Source organism: Geotrypetes seraphini, chromosome 14 (assembly GCF_902459505.1).
Source record: "Geotrypetes seraphini chromosome 14, aGeoSer1.1, whole genome shotgun sequence".
NCBI classification, from domain to species: domain Eukaryota; kingdom Metazoa; phylum Chordata; class Amphibia; order Gymnophiona; family Dermophiidae; genus Geotrypetes; species Geotrypetes seraphini.
In genome coordinates, this window is record NC_047097.1 from 51063065 (window position 1) to 51090668 (window position 27604).

General features: G+C 40.1%; 1 protein-coding gene across 4 annotated transcripts in view; it reads right to left on the minus strand.

The window, feature by feature from the left end:
* The window catches only part of SNUPN (snurportin 1), a 42906-nt gene extending 16813 nt beyond the window's left edge, over positions 1–26093 (minus strand). The window contains exons 1-6 of one of the 4 annotated variants that reach the window (XM_033920956.1): positions 25958–26093; positions 23858–24023; positions 17580–17736; positions 14164–14268; positions 9848–9944; positions 8991–9088 (exon numbers count right to left, since the gene is read on the minus strand). In XM_033920956.1, coding sequence (XP_033776847.1) covers positions 8991–9088; positions 9848–9944; positions 14164–14268; positions 17580–17736; positions 23858–24015 — 615 coding nt within the window. In that variant the 5' untranslated portion in view covers positions 24016–24023; positions 25958–26093. Of the gene's footprint in view, positions 1–8990; positions 9089–9847; positions 9945–14163; positions 14269–17579; positions 17737–23857; positions 24024–25609; positions 25894–25957 lie in introns of those variants that run through there. The other 3 variants (XM_033920959.1, XM_033920958.1, XM_033920957.1) reach the window with 3 other exon arrangements.
* Between the last annotated feature and the right edge of the window lie 1511 nt (positions 26094–27604).

A 27604-nucleotide genomic window follows, 5' to 3' on the forward strand; every position in this document is an offset into this window, starting at 1 on the left:
TTCTGAATTTCAGAAAACTCCAAAACCTTGGCTTTTTGTTCAGTATTATGGGTCACTGTTTTCTGTCAACTATATTAGAAAATTACAAATTTGGGGGCATGGCTTGGGAGTGCACGCGAATGAATGGGTAATGCAGAGGCTCCGCATATGCAGACATTTATATTTTAAATTACTAAAACACAAAAATTTCACTTTTGGTCTAAAACGAAGGATATTGAAATTATAATGGCTTCAGGAAAGCAGAATAAGTCTGATATGGTGATTTCCAATACCGGCAGTGTCAAAAGATCCAAACCGGAACCGGCAACACCATCAAAGTGTCCGTTATCAAAGGATAAGAGTGATATGGATTTTTGGAAAGAGATTCAAGAAATAAAGGAAATTCTCTTAAAAAACGCTAAGAAATTAGATGACATACAGGAAGAAGTAACAAGTTTAAATAAACGTACAGAAGCGCTGGAGATTAAAACTACTAAGCTGGAAATGCGAATGGACAGTTCTGAATCTGAAAAAAGACAATATAAACTGGACAGAGATAAAATCTTTACACTTACCAGAGAGGTGGAGGACTGCCAGAACCGCATGAGGCGGAGTAACTTGAGACTTTTAGGGATACCGGAAGGGGTGGAGAAAAATAACCCTGTCTCATTTGTTGAAAATTTCTTGACGAAAGTCCTGCCTCTCAAATCCAAATACCCGATAGAAATTGAGCGTGCACACCGCATACCAATGAGAAGACCTGATACTTTAAAGGGTCCTCGCCCTATAATTTTCAAGTTGTTACGCCACCAACAAGTTTTAGAAATATTACGCATGGCTAAGGAACATGCAAATTTAAAATGTCAGGATGCCAGAGTTCATATCGTTCCTGATTTTGCCAAAGCAACGGCAGATAAAAGAAAGCAATTTTTGGATATGAGGCCAAAGTTGAGAGAAATCGGAGCTAAGTATGGTCTGATATACCCTGCGATTATGAAAGTTACTCTTGAAAATAAAACTATGAGTTTTGATGAACTGGTAAAGTTGGAAATGTATCTAAATCAAAGGGAACAACCAATGTCAGTCTAATTTGGCTTATTCTCTTTATGGAGTTAGAAATGGTTATTTTTTTTTTCTCTCTCTCTGATTTTTGGTCTTGATTTTTTTTTGTTGTTGTTGTTGTTTGATGGACTTGAGAAACTTCTAAATGGCGGTTTGGTCCTGTACTTATTTTGAATAATATTGGTGACATGGAATGCAGAAGTTGCTTTCAGTTAGGTTCTGTATGCACCCTTATTATTTTTACAGTTAGGTGGCTGTTAAAGTTAAGTCTATTTTTAAGATTTTTTTTTTTAAAAGTATGTGACTAGTTGCTCTGGAAAGCCCTGCTCTAAATTGTTTACCATATTTTACAATGACGATATATTGGTTTGCAGATCTTATAACTGCAGATCAAGACGTGTTTTAATATGAGACAGTGGAGAATGCTTCCTACAGTTAATGACTACTAGGCATAAATTATCTGCCAATATTTTAGGAACATCCATGAGGATATGACAATAGCTCTGAAAGAGTGAATTCTGCTGGAGGGAGTTTTCAACTGATTTCTAAAGTTTTGGTTTAATATTTTCTTTTAAAAATACATTGAAGAAATTTTCTTATGGAATGCAAATAAGAATGCAGGAATTATTCTTTTTTTTGAGACTTATGAACACATTCACCCTGAAATGTCACCCAGTCAACTCACCTTTGTCACTTAATTTCACCAGATGCTACTTAGTACATATGTTTTATTGTCATGTCTATATTGTAATTTATGTAAACTGTCATCTATATTGTAATTTATGTAAAATGTCATCTCTGCTCTGTCTGGATTATTATGGATGTACTTTGTAACCCGTTTTGGGCTCTTTTGGGAGGACGGGCTAAAAATCGAATAAATAAATAAATAAATAATAAAATATTATAGAATATAGCTGGAGATTGTATAATAGTCTCTATAGAGAAACTTGTCAGTAGTCACTTCATTTATACTAGAGTCAATTATTTTTAATGTGGGTATAAGAGATAAGAAATATGACTCAAATATAAGAAAAGATTATAATTGTCTCATAGTTTTCTTATAGGATAAATTGCTTTTATTTCTTATGTTGGTATTTGGTGTATTCTTGATACTAAGTTGAGGGGAAGGAAAGGAAAAGAAAAAAGAAAGAAAGAAAAGGGGGAAAAAAATGAATGATATCTGAGGTGATTGATCACCTTTTAATTACTTTTTATGGGTTTATTACTAATTTAACTCTTAAAACATTTATGAAGCATTTGATAATCTCTTATTATTAGAAACGGGTTTGAAAGATCTTATCTAGTTTACTTATTCTGGTTTTCAGGATTTAGAGTTTATATTATTTATTTATGTTAAATTTTATTTGATTTATCTTCATACAATATTGTTTTACAATTGAGATCTGTGTGGAACTTCTCTTGCTTTGCTTGATCTTGTATGTGCAGTTCCAGGTTTTCATTGTCGTTATTAAGGGTGGGAGAGGATGGGTTGGGTGGGGGTTTATGGGGATTTGAAGATTGGGATGGGTGTATATTGTGGATAGAAATAATTGGAAAAATGGTGTTTCTTCATTTCAGATTATCTCAATTTTTTTATAATAATTGGAAGAGATATGTAAAAGATATTTGGTTTGATGGAGATTAAAATCTTTTCTCTCAATGTTAATGGCCTTAATCACCCAGTAAAAAGGAAAAAAAGGTTGGCATTTTTGAAGAGACAACAGGCTAATGTATATTATATTCAAGAGACACATCTGTCTGTGACAGAATCCAAGAAACTCGAGGGTAATTGGGTGAAACATTGTTTTTTTGCTCCTGCTGTGGGGAAAAAAGCTGGAGTAGCTATCTTAGTAAACAATAAATGTTCTGCTTCATTTAAAATGATGGATTTTGATCCTTTAGGAAGATGGATAAAAGTGGAAATGAGCATGGGAAATAATACTTTGACTTTACTTAATATCTATGCCCCGAATTCGAATCAAAATGATTTTTTTAAAAATTTACAAAAATTAATACTCCCACTGGCTGCTTCTAATTTAGTAGTAGCTGGAGATTTTAAAGCTGTTATGGATCCTTTTATAGATAAAAAGCCTAGTAAAAATATAAGATCATTAGGGTTAGATAATTTGGTAAATGCTTGTAATTTGAAAGATATATGGCGTATTCTTCATTTTAATGATCAGGAATTCTCTTTTTGCTCACCAGTTCATAAGTCTTTTTCAAGAATTGATTATATTTTGGTTTCAAATTCAGTGGTGCAACAAGTGACACAAGCTTCCATTGATCCAATTATTCTGTCTGATCATGGAGGGGTGTGGATTAAACTTACAGTGGATAAAAATGATTATAATAGATCATTATGGAGATTTGATAATGCATTGGTGTCGGATTCAGCTTTTCTTGAGATTAAGTTAAAAATTTCTGATTTTTTCCAAATAAAAACTTCAGCAGATATTAATTCAGAAATTTTATGGGATGCGTTTAAAGCTACTATAAGAGGTAATATTATTTCATATGCTGCATATATTAAAAAACAACTTATTAAACAATATTCGGATTTGGAAAAAGAAATTAAATTGTCGGAGTCCAAATTAATTGAAAAATGGAATCAGGATACTTTGCAAGCTTTGTTAAAGGCTAAGGGTAAATATAATGAGATTTCTTCAAGAATGGCAAGGAAAGATTTGTTTTCTTTGGCAAACCTTGTATTATGGAAAATCTAATAAGGCAGGAAGTTTACTTGCAAATTATCTTAAAGCAAAGAAGAGAAGAATAAAAATAATAGCAATAAAGATGAGAAAGGAAATACTCATAATCAAATTAGTAATATTTTAAATCAATTTTTGATTTTTTATAAAGAGTTGTATTCTTCCGAGTCTTCTGTTGATAAAGTTCAAAAAGGTTTGGAATTTTTAAATCTTCTTGAGGGTCCAAAACTTCCTGATCATATAAAAAGAAGTTTAGAAGAACCTATATCATTAAAAGAATTAGAAACAGCGTTTAAGTCTCTTAGAGTTGGATCCGCTCCAGGTGGGGATTGTTTTCTGTGGAATTCTATAAAACATTTCAAAATTTATTATTACCCTATTTACTAAATTTATATCAGTTTCAACTTACTAAAGGTTGTATTAAGAGTACTATGGCAGAATCTTTGGTTATTGTTCTACCAAAGCCAAATAAAGATCCCACTTTGGTTTCAAATTACAGGCCAATATCATTAATTAATGTGGATGGAAAATTATTGGCTAAAACTCTGGCATTAAGGTTGGCTAAGGCTCTCCCTTACATAATTGATGTACATCAAACTGGTTTCATTGCGAACAGACATTCTTCTAATAATACGAGATTGGCATTTCATATTTTAAATTTAACAAAAATGATGAAGGAACCAGCTTTTGCTCTATCTTTAGATGCAGAAAAAGCTTTTAATAGGGTAGAATGGTCATTCATGCATCAGGCTTTGGATTGGTTTGGTATAGGCCCTGGATTTGTTCAAATGATTCAAACTTTGTATAGCTCCCCTATGGCAAGATTATATATTAATAATAATTTATCGGATTGTTTTAAATTGCATAGGGGAGTTAGACAGGGATGTCCATTGTCTCCTTTGCTTTTTGATATTGTTTTAGAACCCTTATTGATAGCTATTCAACAGGCAAAGGGGATACAGGGTATTCCCCTAAAGGAGTGGGAATATAAACTCTCTGCTTATGCAGATGACATTTTGCTTTATTTGCGCAATCTAGGTTCAACCATTCCGTGTCTGTTAGAATTGATTGAAATGTTTGGGTTACAAAATTAATTGGGATAAATCTGAAATTCTTCCACTTAATGTACACTGTATAAAAACTATGTTTGATTCATTTTCTTTTGTTTGGAAGGAAGATGGATTAAAATATTTAGGAATATGGATCAAAAATACAATGGATGATACAGTAAAAGAAAATGAAAAACTTTTATTAAAAAAGGTTTTGGAATTATGTGAACAATGGAATCCATTATATTTATCTTGGTGGGGGAGAGTTCAAACTGTGAAAATGATGGTGTTGCCTGTGATTTGTTATCAAATGGGTATGATTCCAGTGTTTTTTCAAAAATCTTTCTATAAAACATTGAATTCGATTATTATTAAATTTATTTGGCTTGGTAAAACTCCCAGAATTGCTTTAGTATCACTACAAAAGTCAATTAAGGAGGGAGGGGTAAATTTTCCAAACTTTTATAGGTACCATCAGGCCTATATTTTATGTCAAGGTATGTACTGGGTCCTCCCGGAGCTCATTGAGTACACTCCTGATTGGTTATATTTGGAATGGCGACTTCTGTGTCCTTTACATCTTTGTCACATTCTCAGTATCAAGATGCCCAGATTGTATAAAGAAAATAGAATTTTATTAGATACTTGGAAAACTGTAAGGTATGTCAGCAACTTAACTGAAAATCCTATTAATAAATCAACAAATCAATCTATATGGCTAAACTCCAAGATTCAAATTGGCAGATCTAAGATTGTCTGGAAGCATTGGTTAAGTGCAAGAATACAAACTTTAAGTGATGTTATTTCAAATGGAAAGCTGCTTGATTTTATACAACTGCAACATAAATTTGGGCTTAATAAATCACAATGTTTTCGTTGGTTGCAATTGAAGCAGGCCATTTAGGCAGGGTTCCCTGAATGGAAAAGTCTTAATTCCAAGTACGGTATGGAATTTTTATGCTTCCAGGCAAACTTTCTGGGCCACCAGGCCGCGCAGTGGTACAAAGTTATTAGTGAATTGGTTAAAAAAAAAGCCTAATAATGGACTTAGGGATATTTGGAGCATTGAGATTAAGCATCAGATTTCAGCATCTCAATGGCCACAAATTTGGTCTTGGAAAATAAGATGTACATTGTCAGTATTTATGAGGCAAACTTGGTTTTTTCTTTTGCATAGAGCATTTTGGACCCCAGTTAGAATACAAAAGTTGAATAGTTCATTATCTAATAGATGCTGGCATTGTAATCTTTTGATGTAGGGACTTTGGATCATCTTTTGTTTTATTGTCCTTATATCTTGGCCTTTTGGAAATTGATCTGGGATCAAATAAATTGTTTGTTAGAAAATCCTGTAGCGTTATCTTATGATACTGTGATATTTGGCATGTCTATGAGGAAAAAGAGTCAGATATTGGCGAATAACAACAAACTTTTATTGATCACGATAGGAGTTGCCATTCAACATATTTTTTTTTTTTTAAATATTTTTTATTCTTTTTTTAAATTCTTACATCAAGTGAAATACATGTAATACATTCAATTATGAAAAAACACTTGAAATTATTATTAAATGTTCTTACAATGTGAATTAAATAAACCCTTTATCAGAATTTTATATCATATTAATATTACAATAGTTTTCCCTCCCTACCCCTTCTATATGTTCTATACATGTGTTATTATATCTGATCAGTAGAATAATTTGTCAATGGTCCCCATATTTTATTAAATTTTTTAATATAACCTTGTTGTAATGCCAATACTTTTTCCATTTTATATATATGACAAATTGAATTCCACTAAAAAGTGTAATTCAATTTAGTGTAATCCTTCCAGTTCTGAGTAATTTTAATAATTGGAAAGATCATAGCAGACTTAACTTTAATTTTTGGTGGAATTCGCTATGTCATTTAGATAACATGGAACGTTCAATAGCGGTACAAAATGGAAATTATAAAAATTTTATTAAAATATGGGAGCCATTAACATTGTTTTGTAATGAATAGATACCATTTTTCTTTTGAAGATGCACCATTTAAGGAAGGGAGGGGGGAGGGGTTGTTTTGATAAAGTGATTGAATAAAATTACTAATAGGGATGGAGGGGGGTAGGGTAAGGATTCCTTTTATGTTTATATAATATAATGATAAGATTTTCAAGTGTTTAACTAAGTGTTGTTCTTATGATTCTTGTACACTTGATGAGAGGTTAAAAATGAATAAAGAAAAATAATGTTGGGAGGGAGGGGGGATTAGGGGTTTATATATATACAATTGTTATTTGATTTGATGGATTTTTCAAGTGTTGTTTCTGAGACTATGTATGGTTCTTTTTTCTTATACACTTGTTGAACGATTAAAAAAGAATAAAGAATTAAAAAAAAAAAAAATTTACAAATTTAAAAAAGCTAAGTTATTTTAGTGTTTCATTAAATTTTATTTTACACACTGTAATGTAGACAGTCCAGCTTTGAAGAGCGTTAGTTTGGTAATAAAGGCTCCGATTCTTTTTTTTTTTTCTTCAATTCTTTATTATTTTCAAACTTACAGTAAGTGTTACAATAAATACAACATTTTATACTTCAATATCACACTTAATATATCATTAATATCCATTTCAGAATTAGTCCCCCCTCCCCCCTAAACAATCATAATACCCAACATATAAAATTTATATAATAAACTTCATTACATTATATTTAAATTCATTATCCTAACAGATTTCCCCCCTCCCGGATGTGCACATTTATAGGGGAAAATAATACTTAGACGCTACAATACTTTGCTAATGGCTCCCAAGTCTCTTGAAATTTCTTAAAATTCCCTTTCTGGATGGCTAATGTTCGTTCCAATTTATACATATGACACAATTAATTCCACCAAAAGCTATAATTGAGCCGGCTCCAATTCTTCCAATTGCTCGTAATTTGTTGTATGGCCGATTCTATAAAAAGCAGCTGCAATTAAGCACCTAGATCGGTGCATCTAGCTATCTAGGTACCTCCTTTACTAACGCATAGCACGGGTTATAGCACCGATGCTCCTAGAATTCCTTTGAGTGTCAGAGCAGTTACTGCCAGTGCTAAAACCCACGCTACGCGTTAGAAAAGCAGGGGGGATAAATTGTATTTAACCCCATTTATTATGTATGGGTGGGGGGCGGGGTTTTTTTTTTTAAGTGTTGGATATTTAGAAAGATATATGTATGGGGTTGAGGGAGATAATTCTTGTGGTGTGAAATTTGTAATAATTTCAAGTGGAAATGTATATTATGAAGTGATTTATTGTACACTTGTTTGAAAATTTATAATGAATAAAGAAATTAAAAAAAGAAAAAAAGAAAAGCAGGGGGGTTAATTTTTTAATGGGTTCAATTGGCGCTGTTAATTGAACAGTGCCATAAAAAAAAACAACCTATGAATTAAAAAAAAAAAAAAATGTTTTCAGGTAGGCATTATGTAGGCGACTAAACTAAGGCAGCTACCTGAAAAGTAGGCGTGGTTAAGGGGCAGAGTTTGGTCATGGATAGAGTTAGGTACTGGTATTTTAGGCCAAGAAAACCCTGGCCTACTGTACCGGCGCCTAATATTATGATGCCTACCAGCACTTAACTTGATTTAGGCACCACTAAGTATGATTCTATAAATGGTGCCTAACTTGGAATGACATATGGTAGGTGCCATTTCTATAGGTGCCTACCGAGTTAGGCGCCATTTATATAATCAGGCCCAAGATGATTTTATAAATTTATTTTATTCCTATGGCCCCCAATTTCATAAACAGCACCTAAAACATAGGTGAGGAGGAACAGAGCGCATGTCAATCTTAAGTTAGGCACTTTTTATAGAATCACACCTTATTTATGCCATGGATTTTTTGGCCTAAATACCAGCGCCTAAGTCCAAAACAAGAGCCTACATGCCAACTTTCTGGTAGGCACCTTGGACTAGGCGCCTACCTGAAAGTGACAGGCACCTACTATCCATTTTAATTTAAGGTAATTATGAGGTTCTAATTGCTTGTTATCAGCACTGATTAAATGTTTTTAAATAATTAAGTTATGTACCAAACTTTAGGTTTTGGGGTTGTTGGGTTTTTTTAAGAACCTGGCCTTGATGTCTAGTGACAGACACCATCAGTATCAAATTAATAAATACTATCACATCTACCAAAGTACCAAAAACATCACTTACCTGACAGTCATAAACTGGGTGCCCTCTCCAGCACATCACATCCAGAATATAGAAGGTCCGTGCTACCTCACTATAAATGCAGTCCAGGATGGTGTAATCTAAACAAATCAATAAGGGATTAGTGTCATTCACTAGAGCTCATCAGGTTCCCATCCCAGGATCATGGGCATGCTATCCAGCCTTGCACTCCTTTCAGTCAATGTACTCATTAACAGTGCAAATTTCACTTCTAGGCTAGGTCTACATGCACTATGTACAAACCACTCTCCTATGCTCTGCAGTTCTCTCCCTCCCAGATCTACTTTCAAAACCAACCATACTAATGTGTTCCTGTAGGCAATGTAGTCCTTCCCTGATTTGTTTCTTTTCTCAAGAATACACTCCTCCCCCAAAATGTGCCAATTTCTTCCAGGATCAGGGTAGCCTCTTATTGTTTGCAGTCCTCCTCTTAAACACAGCATAGTCTATCCAACATTCCATCCTTCTTCCATTCAGTATATTCCCTACAACCATCTAGGGACAACATCATCCCTTCTGGTTGTTTGCCTTCTCCTAGTGTCAGTATGTCCCATGCAGTTCTCTAGCACCCTTCCTTTCTTTTCTACCAACTGCATCACTGGAAAAGTAGCCTAATAGTTAGAGCAGTGAGCTGAGAACCAGGGCAGCCCAATTAAAATACTTGTGCAGCTCCTTGGACAAGTCACTTAATCCTCCATTGCTCTCAAAAAGGGAGTACTGTGCCTGAACGGAAACCTCTTCAATAGCTTTCAGGCTTGTAGATGGTACATACATTTCTCCTATGGCTAGGACCTCTCAGGCCATATTTTCAATGTTCAATATGGAACTCAGAATTATACCTTTGCCTGTTACAGATTTGTGCCTGTTGCCCCCCGGCAGAAGAGAAGGAAACCTATTGACACAGAATCCACTCTTTGTATAAGCTGCTGTGGAGCCCTGCAGGAAATCAGGAGAGAGAGGAAGTGTCAGTGGCCCTCCAGTCAAAGTGCTGTCTGTACATCTGTTTTGATTTAATATTGTTTTGATATCTAGTTACATGCAGTGTTCCCGCTAAGCTGCGCTGGCATGCGCTGGCGCACAAAATATTACATCGCAGCGCACAAGTTTCTCGTCACAGCGCACGGCGTACGGCAGATGGCAGGGCGGCGAGAGGAGAATCGGGCGAGTTGGCTCATAACTTGCTGGCGCCCGATATTTTTAGCTCACAGCGAAAAAAGTTTGCTCACAACACCCGCCCGCTTAGAGGGAGCACTGGTTACATGTTATTTTGTGTTGTATTATACATCCTGCACCATAATTTCAATGCATGGTTGAGATGATGGTGAAGGGATGAGGGATTTAGATTTGTTAGGAACTGGGCAACCTTCTGGGAAGGAGGGAGCTTGTTCCAAAAGGACGGACTTCACCTTAGCCGGGATGGAACCAGGCTGCTAGCGCTGTTTAAAAAGGAAATAGAGCAGCTTTTAAACTGAGCTGTGGGAGAATGCCAAACCTTTTAAGAAAGGTTTGATCAAGTTCCTGGAGGAAAAGTCCATAGTCTGTTATTGAGAAAGACATGGGGGAAGCCATTGCTTGCCCTGTATTGGCAGCATGGAATATTGCTTCACCTTGGGTTTTGGCCAGGTACTAGTGACCTGGATTGGCCACCGTGAGAACGGGCTACTGAGCTTGATGGACCGTTGGTCTGACCCAGTAAAGCTATTCTTATGTTCTTATATCTCAAGGTGGCTCGACAAGGTTGAAAAATAAATGCTACACATGCTCTCAGTTTAAGGCAGTGTATCGCAAACTGTGTGCCACGAGATACTGGCAAAGAGGAGAGGCTCCGGCTGACTGCTTACATGATGTGCCTCTTGCGGCGAGAGGCATGTCCTGTATGATGTCAGCCAGCGCCGATGACTCCTCCCCGGCGCCTCTCCTCCTCTTCCCCACCGGCAAAGGGACAGGTTCAGGTTGTGGCCAGAGGGCCTCTGCGCATGCGCGGACGTCGATGCGATAACGTCCTTGCACTTCCGAGTGCCTTCTGGCCGTAGCATCGGGTTTAGTGTGCCCCGGTGCCAAAGAGTTTGCGGGACACTGGTTCTAAGAAATAGTTTACAACTGTAAAATGTAGGAAAAGATAGAATTTACTGCTAGCAGGAGTCATTGTGGGGAATCCTAGTTCTGAAATAGCTTTTCAGCCTGTCCCAACAGACTTGGAGGCAGCTCACAATCCTTCAACAGCTGGTCTTGTCCCAAGAGGAATCTAAATGAAGGTTTTGGGGTTTTTTTAAACAGGGGGATTGGACTGGGAATGCACATATGCATCAGTGTGCTTTTTATAGAACAGCCCTTCCAGAAAACAGGCCCAGACAATTTACACTTACTGCGATATATATATTAAATGCCACTCCTGCCCCATCTCTGCCCACTCTCTACTCCCAAGAGCATCTATATAGACACACTATGAACTCTATTTTACACAAAAAGTAGAGATCGGAATCTAGAAGTCCAGGTTGGGATGTGCTCATGTGATTGCCAGTGTGTGCAGTGGAAGCAATCATTTTACAGAGATACAGCTAAAAAAATGAACAGCATAGACTGACAGGCCAGCATTTCTACATACAGCTGCCCCATTTTACAAATCTACAAGTGCCACCAATTAAGTAGAAAGGTCATAGTTTTAACTTGCTGGTGGACAAACTATACGAGATAAAGGAGAATGGCGGCACATCGGTCTGGTTCTGGTGTCAAGAGGATCTGGTGCTGCGGTGGAGGCCCCTTGATCTGGTCAGGTGTTGGATGATCTGATGTTGCAGTGGAGGCCGACCGATGTTGATGCCAGCGGAGGGATTGCTGTTTGTCCTAGGGCCATTGAACTGGCTTGCAGCCAATGGCCATGGTGTAGGGCTTTGCCGGGTGGTCTTGGCTTGGAGCTGCATCAATTTGGTGATTCAACAGTCTTGCACAGAATGGAGATGGATGTGGTGCTATACTGGACTGAAGCTTTTTTTATTTGATTTTTTTGCTAGGCTATGTTTAATTTTTGCTTTTAGATACATATCATATACTCATATGTATATTCTATATTTATTACTCTTTTTTAGGCATTTTAGTTTAGACTGTGAGCCTATATGGGACAGAGAGGGAAGTTCAATGTGCCTTTAATACAATATATACAAATTGTAATCTGCTAGGGGGGGTTAAGAGGAATATAAATGTAAAAAATAAATAAATATAGGCAAACCCTTACACCCAAAAATGAATAATGAAAATACAAGTCCAAATGGAATGAGATATTCCTCAGCCGTAAGACCTGATACAAATGCAGCTGTGAAAGGTACGCTCTGAGAATTGTACGGTAATGACATTCTCTGTAGCTAGCATTGTGAACCATCAGGGGTACATTCTTTATTATTTATTTACCAATTCAATGTTCTGAGAAGCTCGTCTGTAACTCTGATGTCCAAGCTGTCAAAATCTGCTTATATTGCTTTTTGGATACAAGTATATAAAAGTTTTGTGCAAGAGAGAAACCTTTGCTCAATCAAAACCAGGAGTAGTAAAAACAGCAAGTAGTGCTTTATACATCTGACATAATGTGAGAATGGCAAGTAAGCAATACAATCCCAGGTTAATATACCAGGACCCTGTACCAAGGCATCAAAATATTTCATTTTATCATTTGTTGTTAAGAAATCAGCTACATGAGTTGATCCATGTTGATGCAAATCTGGGGTAAACTAAATTACCAGTAATGGGAATCAAGTCAGAGTTATTAGGACTCTGCTGCAACAAGAGTAATAAAAATTTCCATGCAGCCCACATTATATTTATGTTTCTGAGGTATCAATCTGAGGGGAGCATGTAGAAGATAGTGTGGGTGGAGGGGTTGAAATAGGTCTCTTTCCATGCTCCATGGAGTAAAATCCTCAGCATTCATTATCCAATCTAAGGAAACAGGCCATATTATAAAGCCTCATATTGGGTAAGCCTATCCCACCCGAGGACCAAGGGCCATAATGAAGCTCCATACACATCAAGTGGTTGAAGGCTCCTTTGATAAAGATTCATAAAAAGTTTATGCATCCTTATCTGGTCAAAAAAGTATGCCCAGCCCACATGAAATACACAAAGTCTAGCTAGGTAGATCAGAGTGAATCTGATCTGCTTTCTATATAATGCGTGACAAACAGGTGCAAAGGACTTGCGCTGTTGTTGAAGTAATTCTGAAAACACAGTAAGGATTTATTTTGAGATGTTAAAGTCTGACCTGAGTGAGTTGCTTGCAAAATCCGACGTTTGTGTTTGAATTTGAGGATTCAAAAGATCTCTATTTGAGGCCTGGTTGAATTTTCATGGCGAATTCCCAACGGTGAGCCATTTCAATGAATAAATTCAAAAGATTGGCCAGGCACTAGTGATCTGGGTTGGCCACCTTGAGAATGGGCAACTGGGCTTGATGGACTTTTGGTCTGACCTAGTAAGGCTATTAAGTTCTTATGCTGCTGCTCTGTGGCATGGCAACATATGACTCCATATCCACACATATTCTAATACATATTGCTGACATGCACAGGCATCATTAATTAGACAAAAATAATGCTATTTGGGTTTGGGTAGTAACTCTACATTCCTGTTCAGTACATTTTAGTTACCTCATGTTCATACAACTGACATTTCAGGAATCCTCTGACTATTCTGACGTCTCATGTCACAGATCCTGCATTATAACTTCAGATTTCTCCCCTTGAATCTAGCCTCTGCCTGGCAAAATAGTATGGGTCTTTTTAAGATGACAGCTATTCTTGCTGCAAGAAACAAGTAAGCTAAGATTCATACTAGATAGTCCTATCTCCAAATGACAGTTTAATGTTCCCACTCATATCCTTCATCAAAATTTCATCTTTATCTCTGCCTGACAGTGAAGAGAGTAGCCACAGGATACCCTAAAAAACAGGACTGGATTACTAAAGGACAGCAGTAGGAATAGAGCTAAGAGAACAGATAAACAAACACAGGGGAGGAGCTGACCTTTAATTTAAGCTTGGAAGAGAAAGACAACTTAGCAAACTCAATAAGCCAATTGGTCTTTATCTGCTGTCATTTGCTATGTTAATATACGTCTAATGCTCTAATGCACTTTACAGACACACCTGCACTTTGTCTCTCTTACCTGGGAAGCTATGATGAGTGACCTTTTGCCAACTGGAGAAACCACAAGAAGCCATTCCTGCACTAGATCTGGGGGCACTTCGATCAGCCACTCAGACAACATCAACTGCAGAATTGAAGTTAAAGAACAAAATGAATGCTGTTGATAATTATGCTGGATTGGGAGGTGGTAAACAGATGAGAGGTGGGATGGGGCTGCATACTTAGAATGGAAAGGTAGTAATGGGGAGTGGGTGAAAGACAGAAAAAAAATAAGAGGACAAAGGAGAGAGACGAGAAATTGAAAGTGGATAGGTAGAGCACTTTCCCTAGCTGCAAACTGATGAAAATGTTGGCACACGACTAATGGTAGCTGGGCATGTAAATGGCCCTATTCTAAAACATTCTGCCTAATTTCTGGCAATGCCCCTGACCTGCCCATGCTCCTCCTATGGCTACACGTCCTTTTGAGTTGAACATTAAAATTTAGGCTTGCATGTTATACAATACAATGCAGGACCGATGTGCATATAAATGTGTACCAATTAGTATCAATTATTGATTGTTCTTTAGCATCCCTCCAGACCGGCACAGAATGGATGGGTTTATGCCTCTCTGCCAGCAGGTGGAGAATGAGACATTGACTTTTGGCTGTAGTACAAGTGGACTGTGCAGTCCAATCTACAATCAGTCTGTTCTCAGTCTCCAGCAGGTGGAGGTGGTAAGCCTGTGTAGTCTTTCCTTTAGTTAGTTAGGGCCTGTTGGATGTGATTAGTGACTCTTTTAGTCCCCGTTTGTGGGTGCCAAATAGAGCTTGGGGGACCCTTTCGGGGGTCCGTCCAACCTCGGGGGTGCCACACTTGACTGGTCGAGTCCCTCCCCCCACCTTCCCAAATTTTTTCTCTTAGGAGGTGCCTCAAGTTTAAGTTTCAAGTTTATTAGGTTTTATACACCGCCTATCAAGATTATCTAAGCAGTTTTACAATCAGGTACTCAAGTATTTTCCCTATCTGTCCCGGCGGGCTCACAATCTACCAAATGTATCTGAGGCTATGGAGGACTGAGTGACTTGCCCAGGGTCACAAGGAGTAGTGCGAGGTTTGAACCCACAACCCCAGGGTGCTGAGGCTGTACTCAAACCACTGCGCCACGCACTCCTCCAAGCCTTGCCACAGTTTCAGGCAAAGCATATAGTTTTGAGAGCCTGTGGGGTCTGCTCATTTGTAAAAGTTGTACTTGGAAAAAAAAAAAATCCTGGAGGCAGTGCTGGTCTGAAGGGAAGCTTTTAATTAGCTTTAATTGAATTTTATTGTTAACCGGCGGTTTTGCATTTTCCTTGTAGAGGTTCACAATGAGCACTTTAAAGTAGCTCATTGTGTGCCCGACAAGCGGTGAATGCAGCCGATGTGTGCACAAAGTGCTTTGGCCACTGTGAGGGGGAATCCTCTTTGCGCATGCACTGCTCGTCAGCTGTAGGCAGTGGGGAAGCCTGGGCTTCCCCTACCTCCCCCACAGGGATTTCCCCAGCCACCAATAGTCAGGGAAATAAGGTTTCCCTTACCACCGATAGTGCTGGGGACTCCCTTTTCGCTACAACAGCTGCTGCCTGCAATTCTGCTTTAGCAGCTGGGTCTGTTCAGGCTCTGTGCCACTACAGGCCTCAGGAGAGGTTTTTTCGGCGGGCATTTTGGTTCATCTTGCTTAGCTGGCAACCTGTGAGGACATTTTTTTGAAGGTTCTTATTCTAATCCGTATCCAACAGTGTTACTTGGTATTCTCCTTATGGGAGTGCAGTTGGTGTTTTCTAGTTCACAGTTCTTCAGTTCCTGCTTGGCTATTCAGACTGCAGAGACCACTTGTGCTACAGCCAAAAGTCAATATCTCAGTCTCCACCCGAGATCATATGCAATTTATCAGCTTCCAGGCAACTTTTCAGAGATTGAAAACAATCCTCAAGCTGACCCAATACACAAGCGATGTCCATCTTTCAGGTTTTAAAAATGTGAATATTAATAAATATTGATAAAACAGGGGAAGTGTTTCTGAGCAACTCACTGAATCAGCTACTGTATTCTTGATTGTCTCTCACGTGAAACAACCAAATATGATGTATCGGGAAGAAACACACAAAACCAGCAGCTAGTGTCATAGTATCAGGAATTCCCAATTGATTAATAAAGCATCTCTATTAACCTCTGCTCTCTCTCTTCTCTGACTGATCAAATTTTCTCATTTCTTTTACAATGAAATATTGCAATACAGGCAAGATTTAAACAATAGACCTACCCCGCAAAAGCACATTATAATGTGAATTAACTTTTGGTGAGATGCAGGGCTTTTCTTCTTTTAATCAATCAATTTTATTCTCAAAGAATGAAAGCTACAAGATATTCCTTTTTCTAATCTGGTAATTTTGTTGAATGTCCTCAAAGCGCAGCATACCTCCTGGAATCTTTAGACCACTATCCCACAAACTTTGTCGAGCCACAGCACACTAAACGTAGTGGTTGCGGCTCGAGGCATCCGTAAGTGCGCGGATGATGCCATGATGTCACGTGCATGTGTGAAAGCCCTCCAGATGGGCCCTGAGCCGCCAGTGGGGGTGCCAACAGGGAAGAGGGCTGGAGAGGAGAGGCACTGGCTAATTGCCTACAGGACGTGCCTCTTGCCGCAAGAGGCACATCCTGTAGGCAGTCAGCCGGTGCCTGCGCCTCTCCTCCTCCCCAGTGTGTCACGGCACACCTGAAATCTAAGGAGGTACACTAGTGTGGCACAGCACACAGTTTGCGATACACTGCTTTAGACCAATGTATCCTTTATGTCTGAATTGGGTTTTGTTTCTGGTGACCAGATTTTTAGCCCAGACAGTGGGTTATTTAGTATTAATTACACCAACTTTGGAGAGGAAAGTTAGTCAAGTGTTTGGTGTACCAGCAGCTTGGAAATGGCAGATGACAGAATATTAGGTATGGTGTACACCTGAGATAAGATGTTGCACATCTCTCAAGAACAACCAGGCTAAGGACTTATTTTCTGCTGTGATCCCTCTCCAATAACAGTTTTGGGAGCTGAAAAGATCTACATTACCCCATCAGAGATGACCCCATCAGAGATGACCCACAGTTTTTTAATTTGATCCAGACTCTGGCCTGATAATGTGGGAACTATAACAATGTCACTTTCTTAGCATCAGAAAGCTGGAACCAGAAAATATCTCCCATTTTCAATTGAGGAAGCTTATGGACTCGAGGTAGTTTTTTCTTTATTAGAAAAAAAGTGAAAATATATTCTTAAGGAAAGAAAATACAAAACTACCAATAACACCAAACTTGATCCTCAAAATCCATTTAAAATAATAACTGCAAGTTAATCCTTCTGTTTTTATTAGTTATTTGAAAGACTGTACACATTTCCACAGAACCTTCACTTATTGCTCACCTGATTTGCATAGCGTTTTGGTAATTTCTTGGCATTTTCAACATCCATCTCTTCAACCCTGGATTTACTGTCATCATCCTCCTCTTCCTCACTGTCAGCTCCAGTCCAGTCATCCTCAGCCAGCCTCCGGGCATGGTTTACATAATCCAGCCGCTTCCTAAAGAACAGGCATAGAAGACAAGAGTGTCTTGACCATCATGACAGTGATGGGAAAACCAAGGTAACAAAAATGTTGGCACACTGGCAGATGGGATCTACCATATGAAAAGACAGAGGGAAATAGTTGAATTCAGTGCAGAAAAATAAAGGTCAGTTCTCTAAACAGCCTAATTTTTAGACGAGAGAGTTTTAAAACAGCCCCCCAAAATAAACGTAGTACACAAAAGCACCAAGAAAGTTATTAGACAGAAAAGATACCTTCATAAGCCAAAGGAACATTTAAAGGTGAAAAGTTTTGCGAACTGAAGCTTAGCACTCTTGAAACCTGCCAATTACTCCCCCATACCATCTATTTCAAACTACTCCTTTACCCTCCAATTTTTGGGAATAATTTCAGGGGCTCTCTTTTCAGCCTTATTATTGCTTGAAACTTGATTAACTGCTTGGCTAATTTGTTCCTTTTGGATACCAACAGTTTTATCCAATAAATGTTTTGCTCCACAGAAAACAGAATAGAAAGACATTTTGGAATAAGGCCCTATGCTGGAAAAGATTCATATCCCCAAACTAAGTACAATGGTACCTTGGAATCCAAACTTAATCCGTTCCAGAACCCCGTTGGAGTTCCAAAACGTTCGAGTTCCAAGACAATTTTTCCCATTGAAAATATTTTTTTTATTTTATAATTCTTTATTCATTTTCATATGTTACAACAAGTGTATCAAATAAACTCATATAAAACTTAAAGATACACACTTGATTAACTCACATATTAGCATTAAATTTAACATTTCATTAGAAAATTAGTATTCTATAATGTTAAAATATTATGTAAGAAATCTAAATTTATATCATTCTTATTGAATATAATAATCCCCCATCCCTCCCTCCCTCCCAATTCAATAATACATAAAATCATCTTTATTGTGAATTCATTCAAATATTGATATATTGTGTAATAATCAGAAATAAAATCCCACCCCTTTCCCCTCTAATCAAATATCTTATCATGGGAAAAGTTAATCATTCATTACAAAATTCTGTTAACGGTCCCCAGACTTTCTGAAATTTACTCACATAACCTTTTTGCGTTGCAATGGTGAGTTCCATTTTGTATATATGACATACAGAATTCCACCAGAAATTGTAATTTAACCTGTTATATTTTTTCCAATTGTATGTTATTTGTTGTATTGCTATTCCAGTTAAAATAAACAAAAGTTTGTTGTTACTTGACGAAATTTGACTTCTTGCTCTCATAGTTGTTCCAAATAAAATAGTATCATATGTCAAGGCTACCGGGTTTTCTAACATCCTATTAATTTGAGGCCAAATTGATTTCCAAAATGATAAAATAAATGGACAATAGAATAAAAGGTGATCTAATGTCCCAGCTTCAATATGACAATGCCAGCATCTATTAGACTTAGAACTATCTATCTTTTGTAAACGAACAGGGGTCCAAAAAGCTCTATGCAAAAGAAAACACCAAGTTTGTCTCATAGATGCTGACACTGTACATTTTAACCTCCAAGACCAAAGTCGTGGCCATTGAGATGCATTAATTTGATGCTTTATCTCAATGTTCCAAATGTCTCTAAGACCATTTTTTGAAAACAAAAACTGGATTAATCCGTTCCTTGGTCCACAAACTCAGATAGTAAGACCGGCATAGGGAGCAAGATCAGGACCCCCATCGGCAAAGGCAACAAGATCGGCAACTGAAAGCGGGGCTCAGCCCAAAGCTTCCCTCCCAGGCGGAAACAGGAAGCTGCGTCAGAGGGGAAGCTTTGGGCTGAGCACAGCTTACAATTTGGATTCCGGGACAAAAATTAAGGAAAAAAACAGTTCGGATTCCAAGTCGTTCAAGTTCTAGGGCATTCGGATTCTGAGGTACCACTGTACAAAGAAAATTTGCAAACTTTTGCTTCAAACATAAAAATTATGACAGATAACCATCAGACCACTATGTCCACCTGCTTTCCCTCTTGTATGAGTACCACAAAACCTACTTCTCTGGATTTACTCTTTCTTCCTCTACAATCAGAAATCTTCTAAGCTTGTTTTACACTTTTTTGACTTCCAGTAATGATTTCCCTCCATGGCCTCCAATAGAAAGTTGTTGTTCCAGCATCCTTCCCCCATCACACACATACTTTTTTTAAATTCTTTATATTTATTGAAATTTTTACATTATTCACAAGAATATTCCTCTTGTATAAGTAAAACAGAAAATGAAACAACACATTTGCATACTGCTACAAGAAAAATAGTCCATCTTTCTTAGAATATAAAAACATAAGAACTGCCATCTCTGGATCAGACCTTCGGTCCATCAAGTCTGGCGATCCAGCCAGGTGTACACCTGGCGTAATTTTAGTTACCCATATCCCTCTATGCCTCTCGTAAGGAGATGTGCATCTACTTTGCTTTTAAATCCTAGAACGGTGGATTCTGCAATAACCTCCTCTGGGAGAGCATTCCAGGTGTCCACCACTCGTTGCGTGAAGCAGAACTTCCTGATATTTGTCCTAGACTTGTCCCCCCTTAGCTTCAGTCCATGTCCTCTTGTCCGTGTCACATTGGACATTGTAAATAATTTTTTTTCTTGCTCTATTTTGTCGATTCCTTTCAGTATTTTGAAAGTCTCGATCATATCCCCTTACAGTCTCCTTTTCTCAAGGGAGAACAATCCCAGTCTCTTAAGTCGTTCTTAGACCACTAACACAGAGGGGAGAGGAGATTGAATAAATTGAAGAGACATCAAACTTAAGAAAATGACAATAAACTTGAAAGGTTTAACAGCATTTAACCCCCTCTTTCCTTCCTGCTCTTAAACATTCCCAGTAGCCAGACCTTTCAAATCTAAAAAAAGCTCGTAATTGTTTTGGTGTATTACTCAAACATTTACATGGATAGGCTAATAAGAATGTCACTTCAAGGGCCAAAGTCTCTACTCTCATAGCTAAGAATAGTTTTCTTCGCTCCTGCGTTGTTCTCGTGACGTCAGGTAACATCCATACTTTCTTTCCTAAAAACACTAGGTGAGGATTTCGAAAATACAATCGCATAATTGCATTCATATCTTGTTCGAAGACAAAAGATATAAACAATGTGGCTCTCTCTGTGGATTCAGAAACAGAGGTTTCTAATAATTCAGTGACATTGAGAGAGTCTGTTGGTAATAACGGTTCCTTCAATTTTCATTTTTGGCAAATAGTAAATTCTATTCAGTGGAGGTAAATGTTCAGGGGAAAACTTTAGTATTTCAGTTAAATACCTTTTCCACATATCAATAGGTGTAACCCCCAAGGCCTTCTGGAAATTCAACACACACATTTAATCTTCGGTTATAATTTTCCATTTGTTCAATCTTTTTACTCAAAATTGTTCGTTCCTTTATCAAATTGTTAGTTATAGCTTGACTATTTACCACATTGTCCTTAACTTCTTTTATCTCCGTTGAAAAGTCTCCTTTGGTTTTTTTTCAAGGATTTACACAAAGCATCTACGGTACTTACAAGTGTTGTCAGTTCTTGTGAAGATCTGGCCACCTGGATGTTTAACCGCTCGAGAGTCCCAAATCTTCTCCGGCTTTGTTGATTCAGAGCTAGCAACAATACTGGCTCTCACTGCTCTCTTTCCATTCTCGCGAGTCCAAGCTCCTGATATGGGGTCTCCCAGCGCTCACTTCTGTAGAAGGAACCTCCGATTGGACCGCAAGTTGAGCAGGGTGCGGGGGCAGCACAGGCTCCGGAGGGGAGAGAGAAACCTCCTGCTTGAAATCCCCAGCCGCTCTTCCAGTTGGAGAGAGCGCAAGCCTACCTCCTGGAGCATCGGGGCCAAAAGAAGCTGTGGCAAAGTCCAGGATAGAACGTTGGATAGGTGTAGAAGTCCGGGCCGCAGCGGGCTCAGCACAGACACTACCCTTCTGTTTAGAGTGAGGCATTGCAAGGTACGTTAAAGGAAAAAGCTCCTAGACCGCTGGTAAAACCACAAGCTTCACGCTGCCGCAATCTTGACTCCTCCTCCCAGACACACACATACTTTATGTGCAGAATGCTTCCTTACATTACTCCTGACTCAGGATCCTTGGTTCTAAACTTTCCTCTCTGATTTGCAATCCCATACTACAAGTGGAATAATAATTCCCTTAGCACGCATGCGCACTTCAAACCTTGTGGCTCCGTGCGTCCGTAGCTTCGCATGTGCAGTAGGAGGAGTCAGTGGTGGTTTCTTCTGTGCATGCAGATGCACGTGAAGCAGGGATGCACGGAGGCGACTCCACCCTCCTGCTCTCATTCCGTCTAACAGCGGTGTCAAACTCGCGGCCCCCCCAGGTACTGTTCTGCGGCCTGCGGTCTGGCCAGCTCCCTTGCCAAAGTTATTTTTAAGTTCAAAGCCGCCATGGCGGCTCCTCTCATGAGCCACACCTGCGTCTGAAGCCTCTCTGACGTCACATCAGAGAGAAGGCTTCCGATGCAGGTGCGGATCGTGAGATGAGCCGCTACAGCAGCTTTAAACTCAAAAATAACTTTGGCAAGGGTAAGGGAGCCGGCCAGAAATGCTGCTGCACAGGAAAGTGGGGTGGGAGGAGGGAAATGATGCTGCTGCTGCACAGGGAAATGGAGGCAGAGGGAATGCTGCTGCTGCACAGGGAAGTAGGGTGGGAGGAGGGAAATGTTACTGCTGCACAGGGAAATGGAGGGGGAGGGAATGCTGCTGCTGCTGCACAGGGAAGTGGGGTGGAGGGAGGGAAATGCTGCTGCTGCACAGAGAAATGGAGGGGGAGAGAATGCTGCTGCTGCACAGGGAAGTGGGGGGAGGGAAAGGGGGCTAGGGAGCAAACTTGCTTTGCTTTGGAGGGAGGGGTGTGCTGGGGGGCAGGGAACAATCTTGGTTTGCTTTGGAGGGAAGACAGAAGGGGGCCACAGAAAAAGACAAAGAAAGGCAGGCAGGCAGGGGGCCATGGAGAGAGACAGAAAGACAGGCAGGCAGCGCACGAGAACGAAGAGGGCAAGGAGAGAGACAGAAAGGCAGACAGACAGGGGGCCAGGGAGAGAGACAGACAGAAAGAAAGAAAGACAAAGGGGGCCAGGGAGAGAGAAAAATACACAAACAGGGGGCAAGGAGAAAGACAGACAGAAAGAAAGACAGGCAGACGGCGGGAGGGAGACAAAAAGATCTCCAAGGCAGAAGAAAGGGAAGGGATTTTGGAGTTAGCTCACATCTTTTTCAGAGGCAATGAAAGTTTGGTGACTTGCCCAAGATCACATACTTCACTGGTCCTTGGCTAACTGCTCTAAGATTTAGGGTATTTCTCCACTGTAGCTGTAAAGCTGAATAGTTGGTGTGGATGGAAGAACAATACAACATATACATATGTAGCAGTGCTTACCAATCCTTTTTGTGGCTGCGACCCAGTGATCTTGGCCAAATAAAATCATATGATCCTCCTTCCCCTGGAGGTACAGAGTAAGTATGTACCTGAAGACAGCCTACCCAGGTTGTGACCCCCCCCAAATGTGGCTTTTGACACCATTGATGTCTCAACTCACAGTTTAACAAGCTCCACCATATGGTCTTCTCCTATCATATTCTATGTTTCTATGACCTTTACTTTCCTTAAAGATTGTAGTTCACCCCTCTTCCCTTATGAATCGCTAATTACTTGTGTACATGCATTGTATGTTTACTTGTACAAATTGTTTTATTTTGTCTCCCAATTTTTTATTGTCATACGCACTGAACATTGCGTGTACAACAAACTTTTAATAAACTTAATAATAAACTTAATCCGCTATTTACCTCTCTAACAAGGAATATCACTATTTACTGTAGTTTTAGGCCATGACCCTTTACCCTCTTTACTTCCTACCTTTCAATCCATTTCTAGTCAAATGAAAGGACATTTTCTCTTATTCTATGACAATCTGGTTTCAATAAAAGCTTTTGGTGAGGAGCCTTATAGAAAGCTGTTCAAAAAAAACCATAAATATTTTACATGAACTGGATCTCCCTGAAGGATGTGCTTCTTAAGAACATTTAGTATTAAGATAGGACTAAAGCTATTCAATTTCTAAAATTCAAATGCAGAAATACAGCAGAAGTTCCCTTACAACTTCTGTAGCTCAAGCAGTTTGCGCCTCCGTTCTGCCTGCTCCAAGGAACTGTACTTGGTCTTGTATTGTGCCAGTCGAGGATGAGGTGCTGCTGTGCTGTTCAGTTCCTGGGACACTGAAAAACTGCCTGCCAGGGCCTGACTTAATTCATCCATTCCAATACCTTAAAAAAAGAATAAGGAAATATGTTAAACTGTATCTCACAGTAATACAGTAGGTAACAGCAGAAAAAGGCCAAACTATTCCTGCCTATATTGCCAAGGCCATATTCCAGCTACAGAAGGTAACCATCTGGACACCTGGAATGTGCTTCCAGAGGGTGTGATACGACAGAGTACGCTACAGGGTTTCAAGAAGGGTTTGGATGAATTCTTGAAGGATAAGGGGATTGAAGGATATAGATAGAGGAGCGGATGATTTCCTGCAGGAAAAATGGATCAAGAGTTACCAATAGAGAATTACTATGCAGGTCCTTGACCTGAATGGTCCGCCGCACGAGCGAACTGCTGGGCGGGATGGACCTCTGGTCTGACCCAGCAGAGGCACTGCTCATGTCCTTATGTAGGCTATTACTTCCTATTCAGAACACTTTTTTGTCATCTTCCTCCTCTTTCCTCTAGGACAGTTGAGCATGTAAGATTCTCATTACAGTTCACACCCAGTACCTCTTCCCTTTCACTTCTAACAGTCACAACATCAGTAAGACTATTACCCAAACATCCAGCCTCCAAGTACCCTGTGGCCTTTACAGAATGTTCCATTAGGCCATCTACCCATTGCATTTATCTGGTCAATACAAGAAGTGCATATCTTGTCCAACTGACCTGGCTATTTGAATACTAGCATTCCTACCTATTTCTAATAGCCTTGCTCTGCAGCCTTAGGGCCAGGGGTGTAAACAGAAGTCCATTAACGAGTGCATGTATTGCTATGAACCCCCCACCCCCAGCTTCATTAAAACATATATTTGCTGGTGGAGATGCCCACACTCCAACATCTGAAGATGTATCCTATACTAGCAGATTACCCAGCATTGCCCAGATATTTATTTATCCCAAAATGAATGGCCCACAGGAATGTCCCTCTCTATGGGGCTGAACTTGGAGTTAAATGGCATTGGGAGTTGTCAATATTCATCTCAGTGAGCCTGAAAACTATGGGTTAGACACTAATATCTGTCAGACACTAATATCTGTCATTTTTGATCATTTCTACGTCACCCCTTTCCCACCCTCAGAGTATTTTCCCCCCTCCCCCCACAGTATTTGTGCCCAGATAGTAAGTCTTATGTTTGGTTGAAATCTGTCCATACATTTCAGAGTTATGCTGGAACATACATACACACATCCGATTTCAGATAGATAGATAAGTCCTGGCACATGCTGCCAAAGCACAGTTTAAGTCAAAGGGTGCACTTCAGCCTCCAAAGCCACTTCTGTGCATGCCCGAAAAGCATACATACACAAGTGTGCTGACTGAAATGAGCATGGCGAGTTAAGCACCGCTCAGACAGCATATGTGGAGACTCATGCAGGAAACCTCTTCAGCTGGTGAAGCTTAGATATCTCTGTAGCAGAGGGGGGCTTGAGGCTGGGGAGGGGGTCAGATCCCCTTAGAACACCTGCAGTTCTGATTTCAAAGGGTAGAATCAAGGAACATAAATGGCACACTGCAGTGGGATGTAAGTTCCAAACTAAGAAGTGGCCAAAAAGTCTCCCTCCTAGAGCAGCTTAACAGACAGAACCAGACCTAGTTGGCTGAAACGTCGGTTCTACCACCAAGAATTTGGAAAGTCCCGCAACAATCATGCCACCAGCCGCAGAACCCTAAGAGAACAGACCTAGATTTGACACACTGCATAGAGTTTGGGCACTCTTAGAGAAATAAATAAGGAAAAGTCTGAACTACAACTCCATAGAGGCACCAGGGCAGAATCTTCACACCAAGTGCATTAAGCTGTTGGTGAGGTGTCGGAGGAAGAGCTCCCTCGTTCCTTCATTGGCGTTCGACTGCTTTCACACAGCGAGCACCCCCAGCACGCGCATTCGGGAACTACAATTCCTCTCCCTCGACCCCGCCCCCCCATCAAACTCATACCTAAGCTCGCCCACCACGAGACCCGCCGCTTTCTTTCTCCGGTGTCCCGTCCCCTCTGACGCAACTTCCTGCTTCCGGCAAGGCGGGACGAATCAACTTATGTCAGGGAGGGGGGGGGGCTCACTCGCGCAAGCAACGGAGGGGCCATAGCCTTAGAGATCACCTGATCTTTTGGCGCATGCGTATGACTACCTTCACGAACCGTCAAATCGCTGCACGAGGGCGCAGCTAAGGAGTGTTGCTATATAAACCCGCAACGGCGGTGCATTGTTGAAGTGGGAACTCGTTGTGGGGAATAATGCAATGGGAGTTGTAAGACGCTGATGTAAAAGGTCTTTCCGTTATTTTTTTTAATTCGTACCGGTTCAACAAATAAATTTATGCATAAGGCAAATGCATAAATTTAGAAGCAGCGTTATCACTTTATTCTTTTTATGAACGTCTGCTTCCACTCTTTTAAAATAGGTTAACACATAATCACACCACTTTATCCATGTACACTGAGTATAGCAACTGAATATGAGCATAAAGGGCTAGCGGTATGAAAAAAAACCCCAACAACTTATAAAATAATAGTAAAGCAAAATGCATTTATAAAGGCAAAAAAAAAATGCTAGATTCTGTCCATGGTAATTATTGTTCTCAAGATTATAGGGCCCCTTTTACAAAGCTGCAGTAGCAAATACCGTGCGGCAAATGCAACTGTATAGCGTTTGCCATGCCTAAGGTGACCATATGTCCTGTTTTGAATGGGACTGTCCCGTTTTTAAATCCCCTGTTCCGTTGTCCCTGTGCACGGGGCCAAAGGGACAGGCGATCGCTTCCCTTCCCTCCCTGCTGTTCCAAAGCCAGCCTCCCTCCAGTGCCTGATTCAACCCCACCCCCCGGGTCTGCAGCCTCTCTTACCTCTCTTCAGCATCGATTCAACTACTTCCCCTGGTCCGCCGCCGCTGCTACTTGCCGCCCAGAGGCCTTCTTCCCGATGTCAATTCTGATGTCGGAGAGGAAGTTCTGGGCCAACCAGACAGCGATTGGCTGGCCTGGAACTTCCTCTCCAATGTAAGAATTGATGTTGGGAAGAAGGCTTTTGGATGGCAAGCAGCTGCAGTGATGGACTGAGGGAGAAGGGGTTGAATCGGCACTGGAGGGAAGCTGGCTTTGGTGCGGCAGGGAAGGAGGGAAGGAGGCTGGCTTCGGGGGAGGGGGTGGGACAAAGGCTGGAAGGCACTGGGGGCATTAAGGACGTGGGAAGGAGGCACTGGGGGCACTAAGGACATGGGAAGGAGGCACTGGGTGCACTAAGGACACGGGAAGGGGCACTTAGGACATAGGAAGGAGCACTGGGAGGGAGGGAAGCAGGCTGGCTTCGGGGGAGGGGGTGGGACAAAGGCTGGAAGGCACTGGGGGCATTAAGGACGTGGGAAGGAGGCACTGGGGGCACTAAGGACATGGGAAGGAGGCACTGGGGGCACTAAGGACACGGGAAGGGGCACTTAGGACATAGGAAGGAGCACTGGGGGCACTAAGGACATAGGAAGGAGGCACTGGGGGCACTAAGGACATAGGAAGGAAGGAGGGAGGGAATAGAAAGGGACAATTGTTGGGCCCGAGTGCAGAAAGAAATGAAAGAAAGGATGCACAGTCAGA